At 36.3% G+C, this 22306-nt stretch overlaps 3 protein-coding genes and 1 non-coding gene across 5 annotated transcripts; 2 read left to right on the top strand and 2 right to left on the bottom strand.

Moving 5' to 3' along the window:
* Window positions 1-1279: 1279 nt before the first annotated feature.
* LOC129286711 (proline-rich receptor-like protein kinase PERK7) lies at window positions 1280-5676 on the top strand. Of its 2 annotated transcripts, none has more exons than XM_054922713.1 (9): window positions 1280-1392; window positions 1561-2250; window positions 2659-3222; window positions 4027-4113; window positions 4228-4298; window positions 4403-4479; window positions 4576-4723; window positions 4846-5007; window positions 5095-5676. In XM_054922713.1, the coding sequence occupies exons 2-9, from the start codon at window positions 1650-1652 to the stop codon at window positions 5350-5352; spliced, it is 1968 nt and encodes a 655-aa protein (XP_054778688.1). In that variant the 5' UTR covers window positions 1280-1392; window positions 1561-1649; the 3' UTR covers window positions 5353-5676. The 2 variants fall into 2 exon arrangements, with proteins under 2 accessions (XP_054778688.1, XP_054778689.1); XM_054922714.1 differs by having other exon boundaries at window positions 1318-1392; window positions 1589-2250.
* A 1415-nt stretch (window positions 5677-7091) lies between these two features.
* Window positions 7092-15748, top strand: LOC129286710 (coatomer subunit gamma-2). Its single transcript, XM_054922712.1, has 18 exons — window positions 7092-7337; window positions 7826-7923; window positions 8021-8071; window positions 8210-8323; window positions 8436-8636; window positions 8720-8821; window positions 10518-10625; window positions 10710-10943; window positions 11693-11943; window positions 12058-12229; window positions 12325-12480; window positions 12594-12644; window positions 13581-13721; window positions 13792-13989; window positions 14064-14195; window positions 14278-14451; window positions 14757-14996; window positions 15338-15748. Exons 1-18 carry the CDS (start codon window positions 7292-7294, stop codon window positions 15530-15532), a joined length of 2664 nt encoding a protein of 887 aa, XP_054778687.1. The 5' UTR covers window positions 7092-7291; the 3' UTR covers window positions 15533-15748.
* A 366-nt stretch (window positions 15749-16114) lies between these two features.
* On the bottom strand, window positions 16115-21100 carry LOC129286712 (guanine nucleotide-binding protein subunit beta-2). The gene is made up of 6 exons (XM_054922715.1): window positions 20720-21100; window positions 20525-20619; window positions 19492-19916; window positions 18799-19156; window positions 17029-17142; window positions 16115-16588 (listed from the first exon to the last, which is right to left on the bottom strand). Exons 1-6 carry the CDS (start codon window positions 20823-20825, stop codon window positions 16553-16555), a joined length of 1134 nt encoding a protein of 377 aa, XP_054778690.1. The 5' UTR covers window positions 20826-21100; the 3' UTR covers window positions 16115-16552.
* Window positions 21101-22234: 1134 nt separating this feature from the next.
* Window positions 22235-22306, bottom strand: TRNAE-UUC (transfer RNA glutamic acid (anticodon UUC)). The gene has a single exon. It is a non-coding gene; the product is annotated as a tRNA-Glu (tRNA).

Below are 22306 nucleotides of genomic sequence, written 5' to 3'. Positions count from 1 at the left end.
TTGGACGGATCGGATTGACTCATTCTAAACCAGTGCCCCATGAAAGCATATAGTGTCGACGTGTGACTTCAATTTTGCGTTAAATTCCTGAAAGTTCCTCCTCCTAATATAATGCAGCAGGCAAATGCAAACACGAAAAAACTCATATACTTAACCTTATTTATTTAATAGCTTATTTCCAATTAAATTAAATTAATATATGTAAATTTTTTATAAATTATTTATTTTATAATAAATTCTAATTATTAATTTTAGGTTAAAATGTATAAAACTTTCATAAATTCTGAAGCAATTTCATATGATCTTTCTCATATTTAAAAATTTAAAATTAGTCGCTCTAACTTTTAATTTTTTTTAAAACCCTATTATTAAGGGTGAAAATGTCATTTAATTAACAAAAAGTTATCATACAAAATATTATATTGTAGAACTATAGCTAATTAATTTCTTATATCTTGTAGATAGTTGAGGCATTCATAACAAAAAAAATATTATTATCACCATATAAAATTTAAAATTTTACCTTTGTGTTAGTTCTATCCTTTTTCAGTTATCAATGATACATAGTTTTTTTTATATTAAAGGATAAATTAATCTAACCTGATAATATTTAAACTTCTAAATATTTTAATCATGTGTATTACATTACTCTAACATGAAAATATAAATAAAAAATTATTCTTTAAAATAATAAAACTATGCACTATTGATAACAAAAAAATATGGATAAGATTAATATAAAAGTAAAAATTTAAAATGTTTTACAATAATAATAATTTTTTTTGCTATTAATGTCTCAATTATTAAAAAAATAAGAAATTGATTATAAATAATTCTAAAATATAATATTTTTATTTAATAATATTTTTAGTTAAATAAAATTTTAACTCTTTTGAAAAAATAATATAATTAATAGTAATGGTTTTGAAAAATAAAATTAAACATTAAGAGAATTAATTTTAAACTTTTAAAAGTAGAAAAAATCACATGTAACTACCTCAAAATTTAAACAAATTTTATACATTTTAGCCTTAGTTTTATTAACACATTGATATTCATTTATTATGATTTGATTGAATATAATTAAATATATTAAATATACAAAATTAAATATATAAGTTTTACCCATATTTTTATAACAAGTCATATTATCCGTTTTCAATTTCTTAGCTCAAAGTTATAACAGCCACAATTATATTAGCAATTCATCGCAACAATGACACAACATTGAAGCTTAAAAATAGTAAATTTGCAGTGAGAAGTCTCCGAACTTCCCTACTTTGCAGGAGATGACTTGGAAAACACCATGTCTTAGTTTTCTTTACCCACTATTTCCATGCATTTTCGTCTTCATCTTCTTCCTTTGAGAATCTGCCTGTCCTTTGCTCTCAGGTATGCTCCCACGTCTTTCCTTCTTCCCTATTATCTCTTTCTCTTTCGGAAGGGAAGAATAGTTTCCTCGCTTTCGCACGTGCTCGTCATATACTTCCAATGCCTATTCTCTGTTTTCTGATTTTTCCTTATCCAATTCCATTCATATACTTGATTAATTTGAAATAGAGAATTAACATTTGAGGGAGCGGGTCAGGCTTCTCCAGATAGATCTTTAAGGATCACATTAGTTGGAGAAGGCAATACATAATTCATTAATGGCTTCAACTTCCGATTCCCCGCCTTCGGCTGATTCATCTTCCTCGGATTCTCCTCCGTCACCCCCACCGGATTCAAATTCACCTGACGATTCCACCTCCTCGCCGCCACCCCAGTCCCCTCCTCCATCATCCCCTCCACCACAGTCTCCCCCGCCGCAATCTCCTCCTCCCTCATCGCCACCACCGTCCGATAACCAATCACCCCCACCGCCACCCGACCAAGACAATGGCAACAACTCATCTCCTCCCCCTCCTCCACCTTCTAATAGCAACGATAACAACGGTGGAGACGATAACAAAACAAGGAGCCCTCCGCCGCCTCCACCTCCATCGAATTCCAAGGGAGAGTTTTCGCCTCCGCCACCGGTGCACCGGTTGTCTCCATCGGAAAAAAGTTCACATGGACCATCGAGTAATCCATCACCGTCATCAGGTAGCAACAACGATGGATCTCAACTGAGCGTACCAGCTATCATTGGGTTGGCTGCCGGAGCAGGCTTGCTGCTGCTCGTGTTCATTATCGCCTTCGTTGCATGCAACAGAAGGAAGAAGAAGAGATCTGAAGGTCCCATTATTTACTACGCCAACAAAAAATTTGGTACAACTTTATTTCCTAACTCAAGCATGTCGTATTTGATTAATACATTTAATCTACAGTTTTCCGTCAAACTTCGTTTGTATATGTAAGACTAACACGAAGGCCAAGTGATCCATGACTTGACTTTAAAGTTTAAACTGTAGCATGCATGTCTAATATCCTGTAATATTAGAATGATAATGAATAAAAAGTAACAATCTTGCGGACTTAATCAGGGTAGAACAACATGACAACTTGTTTTTGAAAATGTCAATTTCAAAATCAAAGAATAAAGATTCATATTTATTGTTTAAACAAAGAAGACAACGATCAAGTAGATGAAGAAGAGGAAAAATGTTAAAAGTATTTAGAAGACCAGAATGGGAAGATACAGGTGGCTCACGTGTGAACAAAAATGGGGAGATGCAGATGATGACTATTACAAGCACGCAAAGAAGGGAAACAATTGGAACAATACTGGTTACAACACTGGTGACCAACACGTTATGAACATTCCGGCACCTCCAGGAGGAGGAGGAGGAGGCGTGAATAAGACTCCTTGGGGAGCACCGCCGGCTCCATTCTCCGGAAACATGAACAGCGGTGAGATGAGCAGCGCGAGCTATTCAGGGCCGGTAGGTCCTCCGCTGCCTCCGCCACACCCCTCGGTGGCACTAGGGTTCAACAAGAGCACCTTCACGTACGAGGAGTTAGCGGCGGCAACCAATGGGTTCGCCCAAGGGAACCTGCTGGGACAAGGCGGGTTCGGGTATGTGCACAAAGGAGTGCTGCCGAACGGGAAGGAGATAGCCGTGAAGAGCCTCAAGTCCACGGGAGGGCAAGGAGACAAAGAATTCCAAGCCGAGGTTGATATCATCAGCCGAGTCCATCATCGCCATCTCGTTTCTCTTGTTGGATATTGCATTCAAGATGGTCGCAGTCTCTTGGTCTATGAGTTTGTGCCTAACAAAACAATGGAATACCATCTTCACGGTAATTAAGCCTACTCTTAATTTAATTTCCACGCTCCAGCTACTATCTTTTCCTCAAGCTTTGCAATATTTATCTATATTATTTTAAAGTGATATATTAAAAATAATTTGCGTGTAGAATAACTTATGTGATTTGCTTGCGCCATCATTTTAAAGTGATCTGATATTCAATACGATTTCATCTATAACAATTCTCTATCATATACTATCAATGAGGTCAGAGATTTTACTATTAGAGGCTGAAAGATATTTTTTATTTATGCATTTAAAGAAGTAAACAAATGTGTTATAATTGGCTTACCCATCATGCTTTGAGAGAAAATTTAGAATCTGTAATTTTTGTCGATCCACTTGGTAGTTATAAATGCTGACATGGCTTAATTATTGTACTTGAACGGTTTAGCGTGGTTTTTTCACTAAAAAAACCCCAAACGTTTTTTTTTCCCCTTTATGGAACATGTATCAAATTTCAGTTCAGTCTGGATCTCAATATCTTATTCTATATTTTTATGACTTTTGTGTGCCTAAATGCAAAAACCCTTCGTCGAACTGCTGCTTGCTCTTGTATCTCCTGCTTCAGCTGTTTTCTCCCAACTAAACTTTTGTCTTGATTGTCATCATTTTACATATATTTACTGTATGCTTTGTGTAACTGATATAATATTCTAAGAATTTATTAATTAATATTATTCAGCATGATTTTTTATTCATCTAATTGTAGTACATTCATAATATGAATTGTGATGTAATCAATTATTGTATTTTCTTCCCTAAAACTTGTCGATCTTCGAAATTGAATTGGCAGGAAAGGATCGGCCTGTTATGGATTGGCCGACTAGGCTCAAAATCGCGATTGGATCGGCCAAAGGACTTGCTTACTTGCACGAGGATTGTGAGTGATCTGCTTTGATGATCTTATTTATAATTACACTCAAATCATTTTTTTATTTTTATCTTTTTGGTTGAGGATGAAACATTAATAATTTATATCTAAAATTCTCGTTAGGCCACCCACGGATCATTCACCGTGACATAAAAGGCGCAAACATTCTACTTGAAAACAACTTCGAAGCTAAGGTGAAGATTAAGGAAAAGAAATTTTGTTGGCTTGAAATTACGATATTAGGTTATATATGTTTAATTGTTCTCATAAATCGACTCTCTGGGGGTGAAAAATTCAGGTGGCAGATTTTGGATTGGCAAAGTTTACCCAAGACAACAACACCCATGTTTCCACTCGTGTAATGGGAACATTCGGGTAAGCAAACTTTTCAGATCCTTCAGAGAAGGAAAAAGATTCAAGTGTGGAAGCATATGGTTAGCTAATTGATCCATATATATAATTGCAATTCAGGTATTTGGCTCCTGAGTATGCTTCAAGTGGCAAATTAACTGAGAAGTCTGATGTCTTCTCATTCGGTATTATGCTCCTGGAGCTCATAACAGGACGACCTCCGGTTGACACCACCGGAGAGTATGAAGAGGACAGTTTAGTTGACTGGGTATATAGATAATTTATACACACCTTTAACTTTTCCTTAATTATGGCTCCAAACATAATTTCCCACTGTACTTTCCGTGCACTTATATATATATATATATAATGAATTGCATCAATATGCAGGCCAGACCTCTTTGCATAAAGGCGATGGAAAGTGGAAGCTTTGAAGGTCTGGTGGATCCACGATTAGCGAACAATTATGACATGCAGGAGATGGCCCGTATGGTGGCTTGTGCTGGTGCCAGTGTCAGGCACTCCGCGAGAAGGCGACCAAAAATGAGCCAAGTGTGTATATATTATGATTGTTTCATTTGGTGTGAATATTTGAGTAGCTATTAGTGTGTATAAATGATGGACATCATTGTGAAACAGATTGTACGCGCACTGGAGGGTGATGTGTCACTGGATGACCTGAGCGAGGGAGTGAAGCCTGGGCAGAGTTCAATATTCACAAACAGCAGTATGGAATATGATGCTAGCACTTACAGTGCGGACATGAAGAAGTTCAGAAAGCTTGCATTGGATAGCGGCTACGCAAGCAGTGAATTTGGCCAAACAAGCGAGTATGGTCTCAACCCCTCCTCCTCAAGCAGTGAAGAGCACTCTTCTGAATACGGCAAGTCCAAGTAATTAACAATCTATCGAACGTGCCCCCCCAAACGACGTCGCACCCACTTTCACCCGCAAACCTCCAGCTTGTGAACCCAATAAAATCATCTCCATTAATTAGAAATCCTTGTTTTATCAACTTGTTGCATTACTTTAGCTACCTAGACTACGCTTCTTTTATTTCAGCTGTTATTCTTATTTTGGTATCACGTACACTAAGCTGGAGGGGGAAAAAGTATTTCTTTTATTTGCGAAAAAAGGGGAGAATATTGAATCACTTGTGTTACATTTATCTACATTATTAATTAACATGTAGAAGGGGTCGCTGCAATTTGTCTAACTTCACTCTTGGATTCGGATTGTTTCGGATTTTCAAATTTTGCTTAATTTGGTGACTTTTGTCAATGCCCTTTTGATTGATTCATGTTGCTTTTGTTTTTCCTAATTATAATATCTAATTAAATTTTAGTTTCGAAATTTTTTTTCCTTGGTTATAACAGCAATTTTTTACTGAAAAGCTCGACATCCTATTACAAAATGCATGTCCATGATCCTTGAATTTGAAGAATCGATTGAAATGGACAAATATATAAATTTACGTGAACGACCTGACTACCGACCTACATACCGCATATCTTGATGAAACGGAAGAGACCTTTCTCATTGGTAGAATCATAATGACAAGTTCATCCACTCCTTTCCTACACTATCATACATACACATCATGATGAAAATGAATTTATCTTTACCATCGAAAAATAGAAGTATTCATACATACCAGTCGCAGAATTCCCTTACTGTATACAAGATAATGACATATTCAATCATTTTTTTTTTGGAGCATCCTGCATGCTTCCCTCAATCTCTCTCTCTCTATATGTGTGTATATGTATGTATGTGCAACTATGGTACTTGATATTTTAATAATCTTTTTTTTTAACCACCGATATTTTAGAAATCGTGTTATGAGAATTATAACATCAGTACAACGCTCTTTCAATAGATGTGCAGAGGCTTGCTTAATAGCTAGAGTGAATTATTTTGCTTTTAACGTAAAAATGATTTGAACGTCCATGGCTATCTATACCATGTTTACCTCATTTTTTTTAAGCTAGTTTGAGATGCCCAAAATGAAAAAGTTCTCCTACGTTTTCAACTTGATAGATGAAGGATGCTAAATTGCAACCAGATTAAAATCAAAAATAAAAACTGTAAAATCTTGAAAAGAAACTGTAAAAACTACGCAGGTCCCCATGATGATATAAAGAACGAGCCACATAATTTATAAAGATTTTTATAGCTATAACTCATATTATAAAATTAAATTAAATAAATAACTCAACATTTATTATATTTTATAGTATAATTAATTTATTATATTTATTAATTATATATTATTTTATATCAATGATTAATTTATTTTAAATTTTTAAAATTTTAATCATAAACGTCTTAGATATTAATTCAAATCAATCATATTTTTAAATTTTTAAAAATTTGTTCCATATTTTATGAGAATAATATTTTTTCAGCTAAGTCAATCGATCCTAATTTTGATTTATATCTTATAGATTATATATTTGTATTAACATTAATAATTATATTATATTGATAAATATGATCAATTAAATTTAACTAATTAACCAACTAAAATAGATGGTTGGCTTAAAAAAAATCGCGGTTGGTATGATGCGGTAATTAAATCTTGGTAAATGTGCAATTAATTAAAATGCAGACCCGCGCTGCACTTGATCTGTGTCAGTGGCTCGATACTCAATCGATGCACCGAGGCCCTCTTGCGTTGTGGGGCGATTTCCTCTTCATTTCGCCTCGCAAGCTTCTCATTTCCAAACTTCACTAGAGTGCTGCCAGACTCGCATACATAGAGAGATAGTGATAGAGATAGAGATCGATCGAGATTGTATAGCTTCCAGATCTCAGAGATTCCCCTTCTCCGGTCATGGCTCAGCCTCTGGTGAAGAAAGACGATGACCGAGACGATGAAGGTGATTCCTATTTCTTACTACCGAACTCCACATTTTGCCCCGACGAAATATCAGTTATTTGATATTTCCATTCGCAATTCTATCTACTTTCTGCTCTGTTTGTGCTCAGTATTTCTCTTCTAAAGCCCGCTGTTGCTGGATCACTCTGTTTCGGTTCCAGATCTGCATTTGATTTTCACTTTATATTTGGAATGCAGTAGGATCTCTTAGATCATAACACTTGTTTGAAATTAATTTTAAACTCTGACGTGCTTGTTTCTCCTCGTTTGATCTGGTTGGGTTCATTATGGTATTTGGAAACTGGAAGGCTCTTAGCCGTGAGATATAATTAGTCTGAATTAGTCTATGTTGATCAGTTGATAGTTTTTTTTTTTTCCCGGTCTGGTCCAAGCTAGGCTCGTGCATTGGAAGTCCTACATAGCTATATTATATCACTCCATTATGATATGGTGCCCACGTAAGCTAATTGTACTTTCGTTGGTTAACAGCCGATTATTCTCCCTTTTTGGGAATTGAAAAGGGGTCTGTTCTCCAAGAAGCCAGGGTTTTTAATGATCCACAACTAGATGCTAGGAGATGTTCACAGGTTTACATCTCGAACCACGGATTTCTGTTTTCAAGCTTTGCTTTGAAAATTATTTGCCAGTCAACTCTGAAAATTATGCGTGCTATTTAATTTCCAGGTTATCACGAAGCTTTTGTACCTACTAAATCAGGGAGAGACATTTACAAAGGTTAAGAACAGTTTCTTATTGGTTTCAACATTTCATTATAATTGTTTTAAAGATCTCTACTTGTTTATAGATTGACTTTTCAGTATTATATTTTAGTTGTTACTGATCGTTTTGTAGTTTCGTGCTTCAATTTCATAGGTCGAAGCCACAGAAGTTTTTTTTGCTGTGACTAAGCTTTTCCAGTCTAAAGATCTTGGTTTAAGGAGAATGGTCTATCTGATGATAAAGGAAATCTCTCCCTCTGCAGATGAGGTTACATGTTCTTATGCAATTCTTCTTTCTTGTTAGACACTTAGACTCCCTTGTATTGTTCATGTATTGCGAACTGTTCTCTGAGTTATCCTTTGCTTTAATTTTATGAAAGGTTATTATCGTCACAAGTTCTCTCATGAAGGACATGAATAGCAAGACTGATATGTATAGGGCAAATGCCATTCGTGTGCTTTGTCGTATTATTGATGGAACACTTCTCACCCAGATTGAGCGGTATTTGAAACAAGCAATTGTAGATAAGAATCCAGTTGTTGCAAGCGCAGCCCTAGTTAGTGGCATTCACCTACTCCAGGTATTTGTAATTGTAGCATGTAATTATTTATAATAGCATATTGTAATTGTTGTTTGTTTTTTTTAACTTCTGTCCTTTTTCAGACAAATCCTGAAATTGTAAAAAGGTGGAGCAATGAGGTTCAGGAAGCAGTTCAATCAAGAGCAGCTCTTGTACAGTTTCACGCATTGGCTTTGCTACAACAAGTATGTTGCACGATGGTTTTATTTGCACAAGGCTTTATGATGTTTTCAGTAAATTATGCTATAGATTTAAACATCGTCATCATCAATGTAGATCATTCAACAAAACAATGTTTTGATAGTGATCAGTGATAGCCTGATGTTGAGTTATATCTTCCAACTGAGGAGGAACTTAAGGTTACTTTGCTAAATGACAGTCTTGTTTGCTTACCAATGATCACAGCTTTAATATTGGTTATTCTGGGTGATCTGGCCTCTTTTTTAATTCTCTCTGAGTCTGTTAAGGGTATAAATTTGTCACACACACACACACACACACACAGAGTGTTCTTGAATTAAATCTTACAGAATTTGATTTTTTTTTTTCAAATTGTTTCTAGTCTTGTTTGCGGTGTTGTCTTAAAAATTTTTCATATCGCTAATCTTTCTCCTCACTTCAACTCTAGCAGTTAAAAATCCATATGCCCGGCCAACCGGGGGGGGGGGTTGGATCTAGCAATAGGAGTTAATTCCTGACAACATGATGAACTAAAATTCGAATCCTTGTTAGGAGAGGTACCTACATTTAGTGCCCGATCATGCTTCAAATAGGATTGCCTCTAAAAAAAGGATATTTGTGAGCAATTAAAAAAATAAATAAATTCATGTGCCTATCTAATCATGGCACCCTGTTTTAGAACTGTGGAAACATAAAATTCAATACAGTAGTTTTAGCCATATCCTTTTATATATTTTGCATAGGTACAGGTACTGGCATTTGTAACGGTAGAGGGTATGGTAAGTTTATAAAGTAAACTTACTGGCATGGGAATATATGATAAATAATATGTTATAATATATAACAGTATGCAGGTAGATTCACTCTCAATTTATCCAATATGCATTGAGATCGAACCTTTTTATTTAAAACAAAAAATCCTGCTTGATACTTCTTTTGGGGTATCCTAGTTAGGGATGGATCCTAGGGTAGGCTAGTGCTGGCCCCCATGATTTCTCCTTCATGCATCAAAGGCAGGCTTTGAAGCCATAAAGTGAAGACTGCTGGGCAAAAGTGTTCTTTCTGCTGGATTGCCGTTTGGGTTCCTGCTGGGTTCACAGTTATGCCTCTATGGATGTTAATTTGATGCATATCTCTAAGTAACTTCTCATCTGTATCAATTTTGATTAAACTCTAGTTATGCTGCATATGTTAATTTTAATTCTTAATTTCATTAAAGGATAATTTTTTTATAAGAAAAAGATTAATTAAATGTGTATATAATGCATAATTTTAAAACTTAATAAATCATATTGTTATTTGAATCCAAACAAAGTTCAGACCTATTAATATTAAGTTCAAACTAAATATGATGATACCTGACCCTACCCATGAACAGCTTTAAGCATTGATGAATGATAATATGCTTCATAGTCATAGCCTTGTATTTTTAAATTCTGATAAATACCAGAGGGGTTTAATTGATTATGAATAGCTATAAATTTTCCATGATCCAGCACTTTCTTGTTTTTGAATTTCACATTCCATTTATTATATGAAGTTGCTTGTGAGGAATGATATATAGATTCTGTTGATTCTCTGAAGTCCTTTAAATTTCTGCCATTCGTATTACTTTTGCCTGTTTAGAAGCCTTATTTTGTTATGTATAATGCGTTGAGATCCTGAAGTCTTGATGATACATGGTGATCAACAATGTTGCAGATACGGCAGAATGATCGGTTAGCTATTAGCAAGTTGGTTACTAGCTTGACAAGGGGAACTGTCCGTTCACCTTTGGCCCAATGCCTTTTGATCCGTTATACAAGTCAGGTGCTTTTTTCTTTTGATCTGTATTAATATTGGGACCAGAATGGTATTTATTTGCATATTAGTTATCTAGTATCATGTCTGCAGGTTATTCGTGAGTCAGGCAATAATACACAGGCTGGGGATCGCCCCTTCTATGATTATCTTGAGAGTTGCCTTCGCAACAAGTCAGAGATGGTAATTTTTGAAGCTGCCAGAGCAATTACAGAGCTTAATGGTGTTACAAGCAGAGAATTAACTCCAGCAATTACTGTTCTCCAACTCTTCCTAAGTTCATCTAAGCCTGTCTTAAGATTTGCTGCTGTCCGAACCTTGAACAAGGTCAACCTTTTTTACTTAAATTTCAATAGAAGTTATTTGGTACTCCCTTTGATTTTTGAAGATATTTGAACAACACCTCTCAGGGGTTGAGTGTTTTTCAGCGTAGCCAAATGGGGAGGGTGCCGTTGAGGGATGAAGCACTAAACTGGTGCTCAACCAAGGGAATATGCAATTTTATATATAAGAACAAAGGGGACTAATGTACAAACTTTTGTGCATAAATTAATTACGTAAATTAACTACTCATATAGTCAAGAAAATAGCTCATATAAACAATATATGCTCAATAAAAGTGTGAAAACAAGTAATCCTGTTAGTAATGTGGTGCAATGTCATGAACATTGAGAAACTGGAAAAATAAAGCATGATAAGAAGCAGCAGCTGTGATAGACATATATAAAAAATGGGTGGAGGAGAAAAAGGAAATAGCAAGGCAACTAGCTGCAATGTAAGAATCAAAAGGGAGGAAAACAAGATTTTAGCTGTAATATGAAATATGAAGGAGGAAAAGAGGAAGTAGCTTTTGTACAAACCATGAATTTTAAAACAGAATTATCTGGGCTTTGGAAAGTTCAGTCAGAGTAGCAATGAAGAAACATTTTTTAGTCATTTGGAAAACCCCAAATACCAAAAAAGCACTCAGTTTATTTTAAACCAAAACTCTTAAAAAGAATTTAATCATGGTAATCTCTCAAACTTTGCCTTGGATAGATATTGACCATTCTTTGTACTTCTATCAAACTTTGCAGGTGGCTATGACTCATGCAGCGGCAGTCACTAACTGCAATATTGACATGGAAAGTTTAATTTCTGACCAGAACAGAAGTGTTGCCACGCTTGCAATAACTACACTTCTGAAGACAGGAAATGAGTCTAGTGTGGATCGTCTTATGAAGCAAATTACAAGTTTCATGTCAGATATTGCTGATGAGTTCAAAATTGTTGTGGTTGAAGCAATAAGATCACTGTGTTTAAAGTTTCCCTTGAAATATCGGTCTTTGTGAGTAGGCATATCATACAATAAATTTCTTTCTCCCTGTTGTTCCACCTTTCTTTGGACATTTCTTGTTAAAGTGGTCTAATTTACTGGTTGGTGTTCTGTTATTGATTTCAGGATGAACTTCCTGAGCAACATTCTCAGGGAAGAAGGGGGTTTCGAGTACAAGAAGGCCATTGTTGATTCAATTGTAATTCTCATTAGAGATATCCCGGAAGCCAAAGAGAGTGGGTTGCTTCATCTTTGTGAGTTCATTGAAGATTGTGAGTTCACCTATTTGTCCGCCCAGGTATTATTTTTGTTCATCCTTCATCTTTTACAATTTACACTTGATAGTTTATCCATTCTACTGTGTTTAATTATTTTGTTTCCCTTATACACTAGATACTGCACTTCCTGGGAATTGAAGGGCCCAAAACATCTGACCCGAGTAAATTTATACGATACATATATAATAGAGTGCATCTTGAGAATGCAACCGTTAGGGCCAGTGCTGTGAGCACTTTGGCAAGGTTTGCTGCTTCAGTTGATGCATTAAAGGTATTACTGTCCTCTGTATATTAATTATTACTTTGTAATGACTTTCTTTAAAAACCTGATTTCATTGTGGAAGATACTAACTGAATTTGAAATGTCATGCTCTACTCTTTCAGCCTCGCATATTTATTTTGCTAAGGCGATGCCTTTTTGACAGTGATGATGAGGTTTGTTTTTTATCAAATCTTACGAGGCATCTATATTATTGTTTTTCAATGCATGAAGCTATGACTATTTTATCGTAGCTTGTACTAATGCTTGTAAAAGAAAAATTGAATTGTTGAGATCATCATATATTATGAATGAGTTTCTAATGAAAAAAATGTTTGTGGCATGGTAGGATCCAAGGAGGTGTGGGCAAACTCACCCTTGAAAGTTTGTTGTCAATGACAAATAATTACTTTCTTTAGTCTATATTACTTGAAATTTAGGCATCCCATATTACCTAATTCCTATCTCTGCACATTTTGAAAAGTATGCATGAACTCCGGACTCCTTTCCCCCTTCTACCATTTTAGAGGTATGGAAAATAATAATAAATAATAACAGTCCTTGAAATTTATATTGTATACAACAACAACAAACTTTATCCCACTAAGTGGAGTCGGCTACATGGATTGCATGATGCCATTGTGCTTTATCATCAATCAAGCTTTTAAAAATGTTGTAAACTAAGAGATCTCGTTCAACAATTTTCATAAGTATTTTTTTTGGTCTTTCTCTACCCTTTTTTACGAGGCTCAAGATTATTCGTTCTGCTCTCCTCACCAATGCCTCTCAATCCTTCTCTGTACATGTTTCTTGAACAATTTTTTATCATTTTTCCTTCAATAAATGTTACGTCCATTTTTTCTTACATATGCTCATTCGGATTTTATTTTTTCGTACATGCCATATATCTATATCAACATTCTCATCTCTGCTACTCTGACTTTATGCTCCTGCTATCCCTATAAAGCCCAACATTCACTTTCATATATCAACTAGAGGATCTGGAGGTTGTTGCGGCAGATTACTTGTTGAAAGTGGGGGTGCCTAATTTCAGGAATATATATGAAAGCATTGGCCCTGAGATTTATACTGTATAACTGTTTATTTTGCAGGTTCGTGATAGGGCAACACTCTATCTGAAAACACTTGGAGGTGATGGTTTGGTTGTTGAGACTGACAAAGCTGCTAGGGACTTCCTTTTTGGGTTATTTGACGTCCCACTTGTCAATCTGGAGACTAGTTTGAAAAACTATGTAAGTGCTTGCCATTTTTCTTGCTCCATGTGTTATGGATATCATCTAAATCTATTTAGTATGAATGCAGGAGCCTTCAGAAGAGCCTTTTGACATTAACTCTGTGCCCAAGGAAGTTAAATCTCATTCATATGTAGAGAAGAAAGCTCCAGGTAAAAAGCAAATGGGTTTGGGTGCTCCTCCAAGTGGCCCTCCATCAACCGCAGATGCATATGAAAGGCTGCTTTCCTCGGTTCCTGAGTTTGCAAACTTTGGGAAGCTTTTCAAAGTTCGTTCACTTGATTCTTTTGGGTTTTCCTTTCTTAATTTGATGAAATGTCTAATGGCATTACATGTTTACAGTCCTCAGCACCTGTGGAGCTTACTGAAGCAGAGACTGAATATGCAGTGAATGTTGTTAAACACATTTTTGACAGGCATGTTGTGTTCCAGTACAACTGCACAAACACGATACCAGAGCAATTACTGGAAGATGTAATGAACAATTAGATACAGTACAACTTCATAATACAGTCGAATACCGAGTATTCTTTATAATTCTTTTGCTTTTTTCCAGGTTACTGTTATTGTTGATGCTTCAGAAGCAGAGGAGTTTTCTGAAGTGCTCTCCAAGCCTCTCAGATCACTTCCTTATGATTCACCAGGACAGACTTTTGTGGCATTTGAGAAGCCTGATGGGTTGCCGACAGTTGGAAAATTTTCCAATGTTCTGAAATTTTTCGTTAAAGAGGTATTTTGCTTTATCATGAAGCTGTGGTCGGTCTTTGTCATGAACTGTATATTTGTTGATCAAAAATTTCAATTATGTTTGATGTGGTGACATGTGGGTGGCTCAGTTTTGTGTTAGAAAGCAGCTGCTTCTCTGTCTATCTATTATATCTAGTGCTATAAAACATCAGCATCATAAAATAGTTATACATATTCAATAAGTTAAACATGAAGCCTGTTTCATTTTATCTCTGGGAGGAGATTTATAAAAAAGAAAACCTATAACAATTTTGTGGCAATCTCATCACTGCTTCGGATGTTCATTAGGTTGACCCAACCACCGGCGAGGCAGAAGATGATGGTGTTGAAGATGAATACCAACTGGAGGATCTGGAGGTTGTCGCAGCAGATTACATGTTGAAAGTGGGGGTGTCTAATTTCAGAAATGCATGGGAAAGCATGGGCCCTAATTGTGAACGAGTGGATGAATATGGTCTTGGCCCAAGAGAGAGCTTGGCCGAGGCTGTAAATACTGTCATCAATCTCCTTGGCATGCAGCCCTGTGAGGTAAGGTCAATGATTCTCTTGGAGCTTTTAAGGTTTTTGTAAGATACAGCCAAAATACCGGTATTATGTGCGTCCTTTAATTAGATACTTATTCCGAGAATTGATATGGTAGAGATCGTACGTTGAAAACTTGGGCATCATATACAACTTTTGGGGTTGATTTACTTGGCGTGTAATTGCAGTGTGCATATTTTGCCTGGTGCCCAATTGTGTAAAATGTTGCGCACGCGGTCACAGAAGGCACATAAATAAAGTGGATTATCTTTAGTGTATGATTATCATTTATATAAACGTCTGGGAAGGGAGATGGCATCTAAATGGGTATGCGTTTGCTTGTGCAGGGCACAGAGGCTGTAGCACCCAATGCAAGGTCACACACATGCGTCTTGTCAGGTGTATACATGGGAAATGTGAGGGTGCTTGTGAAGGTGTCTTTCGGACTCGATGGACCAAAGGATGTAGCGATGAAACTGGCTGTTAGATCCGAGGATGAAACAGTCAGTGATGCCATTCACGAAATTGTGGCAAGCGGCTAGTAAATTCCTCAACGTCAAACAACGTTGACTTCGGCTTTACTTTTGTTGGAGACTAAAGATTCTTTGTTACTGTTTGATATTGGAATTAAGAGTTAGAGTAGAGATTCTTTGTTACTGTTTGACATTGGAATTAAGAGCTAAGACAGCCCTAGATGGGCTTAACTGTAAAGACTTAAAAGAGTTGGAATATAGTACACTCGGCCTGCTCTTCTTGTCCCTGCGGCATTTGGGCTTCTAGGTATCATTTCAGGCATTTTAGAGTAGCTTGCGTACAAAAAGATCTTATAATGGTAGCTGCTTCATTAGATGTGTTTCTCATTTTTGCTACCCGATGTCCGCTTCTGCGCATCATGGTCAGGCTCTCCATAGCAAAGTTCATAGCCCTAAAGGCTAAAAAACTACCCAAGCTCCTTAAAAAGCATCCACAGAATAATCATAAGAAGCAGTAGAAAATAATGAAAGCAGGCATAAGTTTAGGCCAGCCACTAACGTAAGATATATTGACTCCAAACAGAGATCATTTATCTCAGAAGTCAAATGCCATGGCAAAAGTCAATTATATAAAGCTAATAGAGGCATAGGTTCTCAATTTTCAGTTGCAGCGTTCAGCTTACTTTTATTAAGCAAGTTGCCTCCCACTCGGTGCCTCATAGTCCATAGCACCACCGGACAGGCCAGGTGGATATTTTAAGTAATTAACACCCTCAAACTGATACAAATCAATACTAAACAGCAATGTTGTTTGGCACTATACCGAGAGACAAGAAAATATATGGTCCTTCATTTTACGTTTAACGTGTAGGTACCAAAGTGGCTAATACAATGGAAATCCTAGATCACACACTTGGACAACCGGACATGAGGATAAACAAACTGCAGCACTAGTTTAAATAGTAGGGCATATAACTTTTGCCCCCTTCCATGCAATCCGTCTGCATATTAACCATCAAAAGCATCGCCAAACGATTATATTGAACCTCAGATGCCATGCAAAGGCACAAATCTTAGCTCTTCCATGGTTCAAACCACCTTTCTAAGCCCTCCAAACGCCCAAATCTGCAAGAGAGCGCTTAAAATAATGCTTAGTATTGATTTGTTTGAAAGAGCAATGTATAGGTCAAACAAGGGATGTGAAGTAATTCGCACACAAGTTATAAAAGAAGAATGACTCCATCAACCACTCTAATAGAGTAGCACTTATCTATTAGAGAATAGCAAATTTAGTACCAGATTAACCACCTGAGCTTTTCTAAGCAACTATACGGCCCAAAGAAAAAAATACATTCACCTGAGATAACAATTAGCCTAGCATCTACATTAACATTCATGGATACAATTGATACAATACACTTGTTAAGTGTGTGTTGTAAATATCAAGTCACCATAGACTTATAGCGTTATGTTTTATTTCCTTTTCTTTTACAATTAAAGAGTTGGAGCCCCCCATGTTGTCGCATATCATATAGTGCATAAAGTATGCCAAAATGCATGCTCACCTTTAAGTTTGAGTCCCAGCTTCCTGTACACAAGGCACTTCCATCAGCTGACAAACCTAAACAGCTGATCCTGCTCTCATGAGAGTTCTGAAGAGATCCTAAATCCAATACCACCTGCCATAAAACAAGGAAGCACGTTTTAATTAGTTTACAGATACATGAGCAAGCATAAATTGAAGAGAGGAGAAAGGAAGAAACAACTTGTGGTGTCTATGAAATCAAGCCACGAGATGTCCCAAGAGGGTACCATATTCTATTCTTATTGCTTTTAATTAAAAAAACCATGCTCAGTTTGCCAGGGTTGAAGCTTAAATTAATGCTGTAATTCCTGCTCGTTTTAAGCTTCCATTGCCTTGCCTTTAACCAAAAGAAAAAATCATCAACCAGCCACCTTGAATAGTTCATACAAACTCTTCTTACTTGCACCCAATCCAAGGTTCTGTCGAGACACAGGTAAGAGACAAAGGACTCAAACCTTTCAAAGCCAGAAGATCCAATATGCTACAGTTATAATGATGAGCATTGAAGATTACTTGAGTCACCAGAAGGAAAAAAGAGAAAGAGAAAGAGAAAGAAACATGACACGAGGAAATAATATGATACTTGCTACTAATGTATACAATAAAGTACCTATTGCTCATAGAAATATCAAAAAGTGATATGAGCTAATATATACACATAGATGGCTCATGAGCATATTGCAATTTTGCCAAGTAGGAAAGGTATACAGCAGTTCATATCTGGTGAAGGAATAAGATTTTGCTAGTGAAGCAAGCTAGTAACAAAATCTCAGATCATATGATGAAGGGTCGAGAGAGAATTTTTCATCATAAATTAAAAATGGTCTTTGTATAACTTGCTTCAATGTTAAAGAGTTCCACATGGTACAAACATAGTTTGCTTTCTATCTTTATTTGGACAAGTGACAAGAAGAAAAATAAAAGAGTGATTGCACCGTCAAATGTTAATTTAAAACAAAGTTGACTATTTAATGTACATTAAGAGCCCATTTGTTCATAGCTGGTCCTAAGCCCAATAAAAAAGAAGGGTTGTGTTAGACTCTCAATAGTCAATATAGAACTTTGTTGAATCTCACATGGATATGTCGTATAGTTCATATAGCCAACCATACCTAATAGGATAAAAAAGTGATTTCGATTAAGCCAAACGTGAAGAATTTGCTTGTTTAAGATTTTTAAAATAATCACTTTCAAGGGAAAAAAAAAGGAGAATTACATTGAAGTCCTACACAAGAAAATTAATTACTGTAAGGACCATTGACAACTGAACTAAACTACATTGACAATACTTGTCAATGGACCTTATAGTAAATAAGTTCCTTGTATGGAACTTGGTTGTAATTCTCCCAAAAAAAAGGGAGAATGACATTGAAGTCGCACATAAAGAGATCAATTAATGCAAAGTCCATTGACAACTGAACTAAATTACATTGACAACACAACTAGTTGTTAATGCGACTTGGTTTCAGTTGTCAATTGATCTTGCAGTAATTAATTTTCCTCTGTGGAACCTGATTGTAATTCTCTCCAAAAAAAAAAAAAATGCTTTCAGTTTATTTTGATAAGCTACTTATATTTGCTTTTTAAAATAATCACTTTCTTAAAAAGTATTTTCATTTTTATTTTTAACGTCCTTTATTGTCTAAAGGATTTTACAAGTTGAGCTAAACAATCATCAGTCTTTTAATTAATTTAAAACTCACTTTTTTTTCTTCAAGTTTAAACAAACAAGCCCTAAATCCCTAATTACCTTAGCCAATAAAGTGTCCCAAACGTAGCAATGACCATTTGTGTATCCAGCAAAAAGAAGTCTTCCTGATATAGAGAATGCAATGGAGGTCACATGTGAGATGTCATTGTCACTATGCTGCTGATAGTATGCCTGTAGTTGGTGTCCAGTCCTAGTGTCAAATAATCGGCAAGTTCCATCATCAGAACCAGTTCCAAATCTGTTTCCATCAGGAAAGAATTTGACAGCATTAACATCTCCCTCATGCCCATGAAATGTCTGCACAGCTCGGCTTGCCATGCGCGTATCCCACAATCGGGCAGTACCATCACAAGAACCAGATACAAACGATTTTGAGTTGGATCCATTGATAGAAATGCTGAAAGAGAGTAAAGCAATAACATATTTCTAAGAAAGGATTCAAAAATAAACAAGTAAAATTTAACTGAAACGAATTTAGACAAGGGGATCCAGAAACATTACAGTTCAGACAATTTAAACTACACATTATCAAATGGATTATGTTCTATTTGTCACTAAGTTTTTACTCAGGATGGGGTATAGGATATACATAATATGATAGGAAGATGATAAAGATTCAACATTAAACAAGCATGCTGAAGATGCGGTAATGAGATATCACAGCCTTTGCTTCTTTTTCTTAGTGTTTCCCAGGGAATGAAAGGAAAATTAATCCAGCAATCAACACAATACCTTAATACATCTGCAGTATGTCCGGACTGAAATTCACCTCCAAAAACAGATGTTCTAAGGCCCGTTGTAATATCCCACAAAACACATGTCTGATCCCCAGAACTGGTAATTAGGTGAGTATCATCATCGGGAACAAACTGACAAGAGGAGACATAACCCTTATGTCCACTAAGCATCCGTGAAATGGGCAGATTACCATCCCTGTCAGTGGGTGAATTCAGATTGAAAATAGAGCAAACACTATCAAGACCACCGCATGCAACAGACTGACCAGTTGGCGAGAAAGCACAGGTCATGACCCATGCACAAGGTAGCTTTATGGCATGAGTTTTCTGGCTAGTAAGAGCATTCCATACTATAAGTCGTCCATCTTGGGATGCACTTACAATTCTATTCTTTTCAGATGCCCAATCCAATGAATATACCTGCAAAATTTTAATGGTCGAGAAATTAATCTGAAATTTGAAATATCCAAGGTTGGTGGTTTGAACTACAATAAGTGCAGCCAATGTTGGAAAATCAAGAAAATAGTTGCCGTGCATTGGCATATCTCACGAAAAATAGAAAAGCTATGTCTACCATCAGCATACTAAAAATTAAGATTACAGATGGACCAATATCATTGACATCATGCTAGATATCAAAGTGCCAACTGCTTGCCCATGACTGCCCCCGGCTATTGACCCAACAAAACGTTAATGAAAAAAACATAGACAGCATTGCTCAAGTAAATAAGGAGGAAGCTAAGTTATGTAGGAGGTCATCAAGTTAAGCAATCTTTTTCCAAAACCTTGATACAAGAGCCCAGGATTGATCAGCTAATTCCACACTCTACCAGTCCAACTAAATGATAAGCATCTGTTGGCTCTTAAAAGCATAGGAGGTCACCAAGATTGTGAAGCTGAGAATAAGTCAAGTGTTAGAGAGAGGGGGGCACAAAAATAAAACAACCGGTGCAAGGACATTCACACATCTAAAGGATCATCTTCACCAATAAGATACAGAACCAACTTTCTGCAGAAGCATAAATTACCTTTCCCATATGACCCTGCAAAGTTCTACAGCATACGAGATCCGTAGGACCAAAGCTAACAGGAGTTCTACCTTGAGACCTCGCGTATCCAGCAACTAAGAAGTTCATCAAACAAGCAGTTCAGTCATTGGATCTGAAAGTAACTCTGTGGACAAGAAACTTCAACTTCAAAAGCCCAAAATTCAAAAATTATACCATCTGTATCAAGTAAAGAAAGTCGCCGCTGCTTCAACCGCTCCCTGAGAGCGTTCACCGTCTCCGTAGCCGCCAAGTGACGCTCCTTGAGCTCCGTAACAGACATTTTACTCGTTATCAGCAACTTGTCGTGGGATATCGAATCAGTAAGGAGCACCTACATGTTCGATTTGAGCCCTAAGCCACGGTGGGAAGTGGGAAAGGAATGGCAGGGTATGAGATTTAGGTCATGGAATTGAGTGGAGAAGCTGGTCTTGTGGTGATGTCGTGACTTGCTCTTGGTTCTCAGAGCAAGGCGTGGTGGCGGAGGCCGGCGAAATGGGAATAATTTGATGGGAGGGGGAGGAATATGGAATGAAATGGCGGGTTGATACCCAGAAATGAAAAGAAAAGGGAAAAGCAGGGGCTCCGAGCTGAGCTGGGACTGTCAAGTGTCAATGGACTGACGCCGCCGGGCCCACTCCTGTCGATGTGTCTTCAAACGTAGACCCCCTCCTCTGCCCGCCTCCTACGTGTTCGCTGGGCCCACCACCACCACCATTAAGCTTGGAATTTCCCCCTTATTATTCATCTTATATCAGTAATAAATATAAAATGTTCTAATTAAAATATATACTTTGTAGAAGAAGCATAATTAATGAATCTTATAATCTGATGTGATAATATGGGTATACGTCTTGTGAAATTTTAAGCATCTTTTGATCAATTTTTTATGGAGTATGATAATTATGCCAATGCATTGGCCCAAAAAACTGAGAAGGTGAGAAATGCCAACAAGTAAAATGAAGGAAAATTAGGTAGGCAATGGAAATTGGATGAAAATACCATGAAAAAGAATACATAAGAAGAAATTTAATTTTAGGAGAATGACAAGTAATGATCTTATAGAACGTTAACATTAAATTAAGAACTTTAATATTAAAGTATGATAAAAAAATACTGAGATTTAAGAATATCAATGTTAAAAAAATTTTAATTTAACATTAATATTTTATAAAATTTTTATTTGTCATTTTCTCTTTAATTTGTATGTCACATCCAATACCAATTCCTTCAGAGGCGTCCCATTTTGACATTTCAAACTTAATGAAATGTCAAACCTTATCCAATTCTATTGAGGTTGACTGTTTCATATGAAAATGACACACACTAATATTTTAAAAATCTTAACAAGCATTATATATCGGTTATGATTAGTGATAACTAGCACGTTATAATTAAAAAAACCATAATCTGTTACAAAAGGCATATAAACTCGTTGAAAACACTTTTATTATAAAAATACGTTTAGTATGCTCAAATTGATAGCCAATACATGTTTAATATGTTGAAGTAGTTTGTTCATGATTATTACTAATTTAAATTTAAATTAATTGTACCTAAGATTTTAAGAACATGTTACATGGATCGCACCTTCTGAAGCACGAGCTGGTGAGAAAAGAGTTCTGACGCAGAAAAGGAATTTGAGACGGTTGAGTAAAGATGTTTGGCAAAAGCTGAGCCGGGAGATGAAAATTCCGTTGCCGGGAATCGAACCCGGGTCTCCTGGGTGAAAGCCAGACATCCTAACCGCTGGACGACAACGGA

This window comes from Prosopis cineraria, unplaced genomic scaffold (assembly GCF_029017545.1).
Source record: "Prosopis cineraria cultivar Desert tree isolate PC_DT_omini unplaced genomic scaffold, ASM2901754v1 PC11, whole genome shotgun sequence".
NCBI classification, from domain to species: Eukaryota; Viridiplantae; Streptophyta; class Magnoliopsida; order Fabales; family Fabaceae; genus Prosopis; species Prosopis cineraria.
Note: the sequence above shows the minus strand (reverse complement) of the source record. Positions and strands in the feature narration are given on the sequence as shown.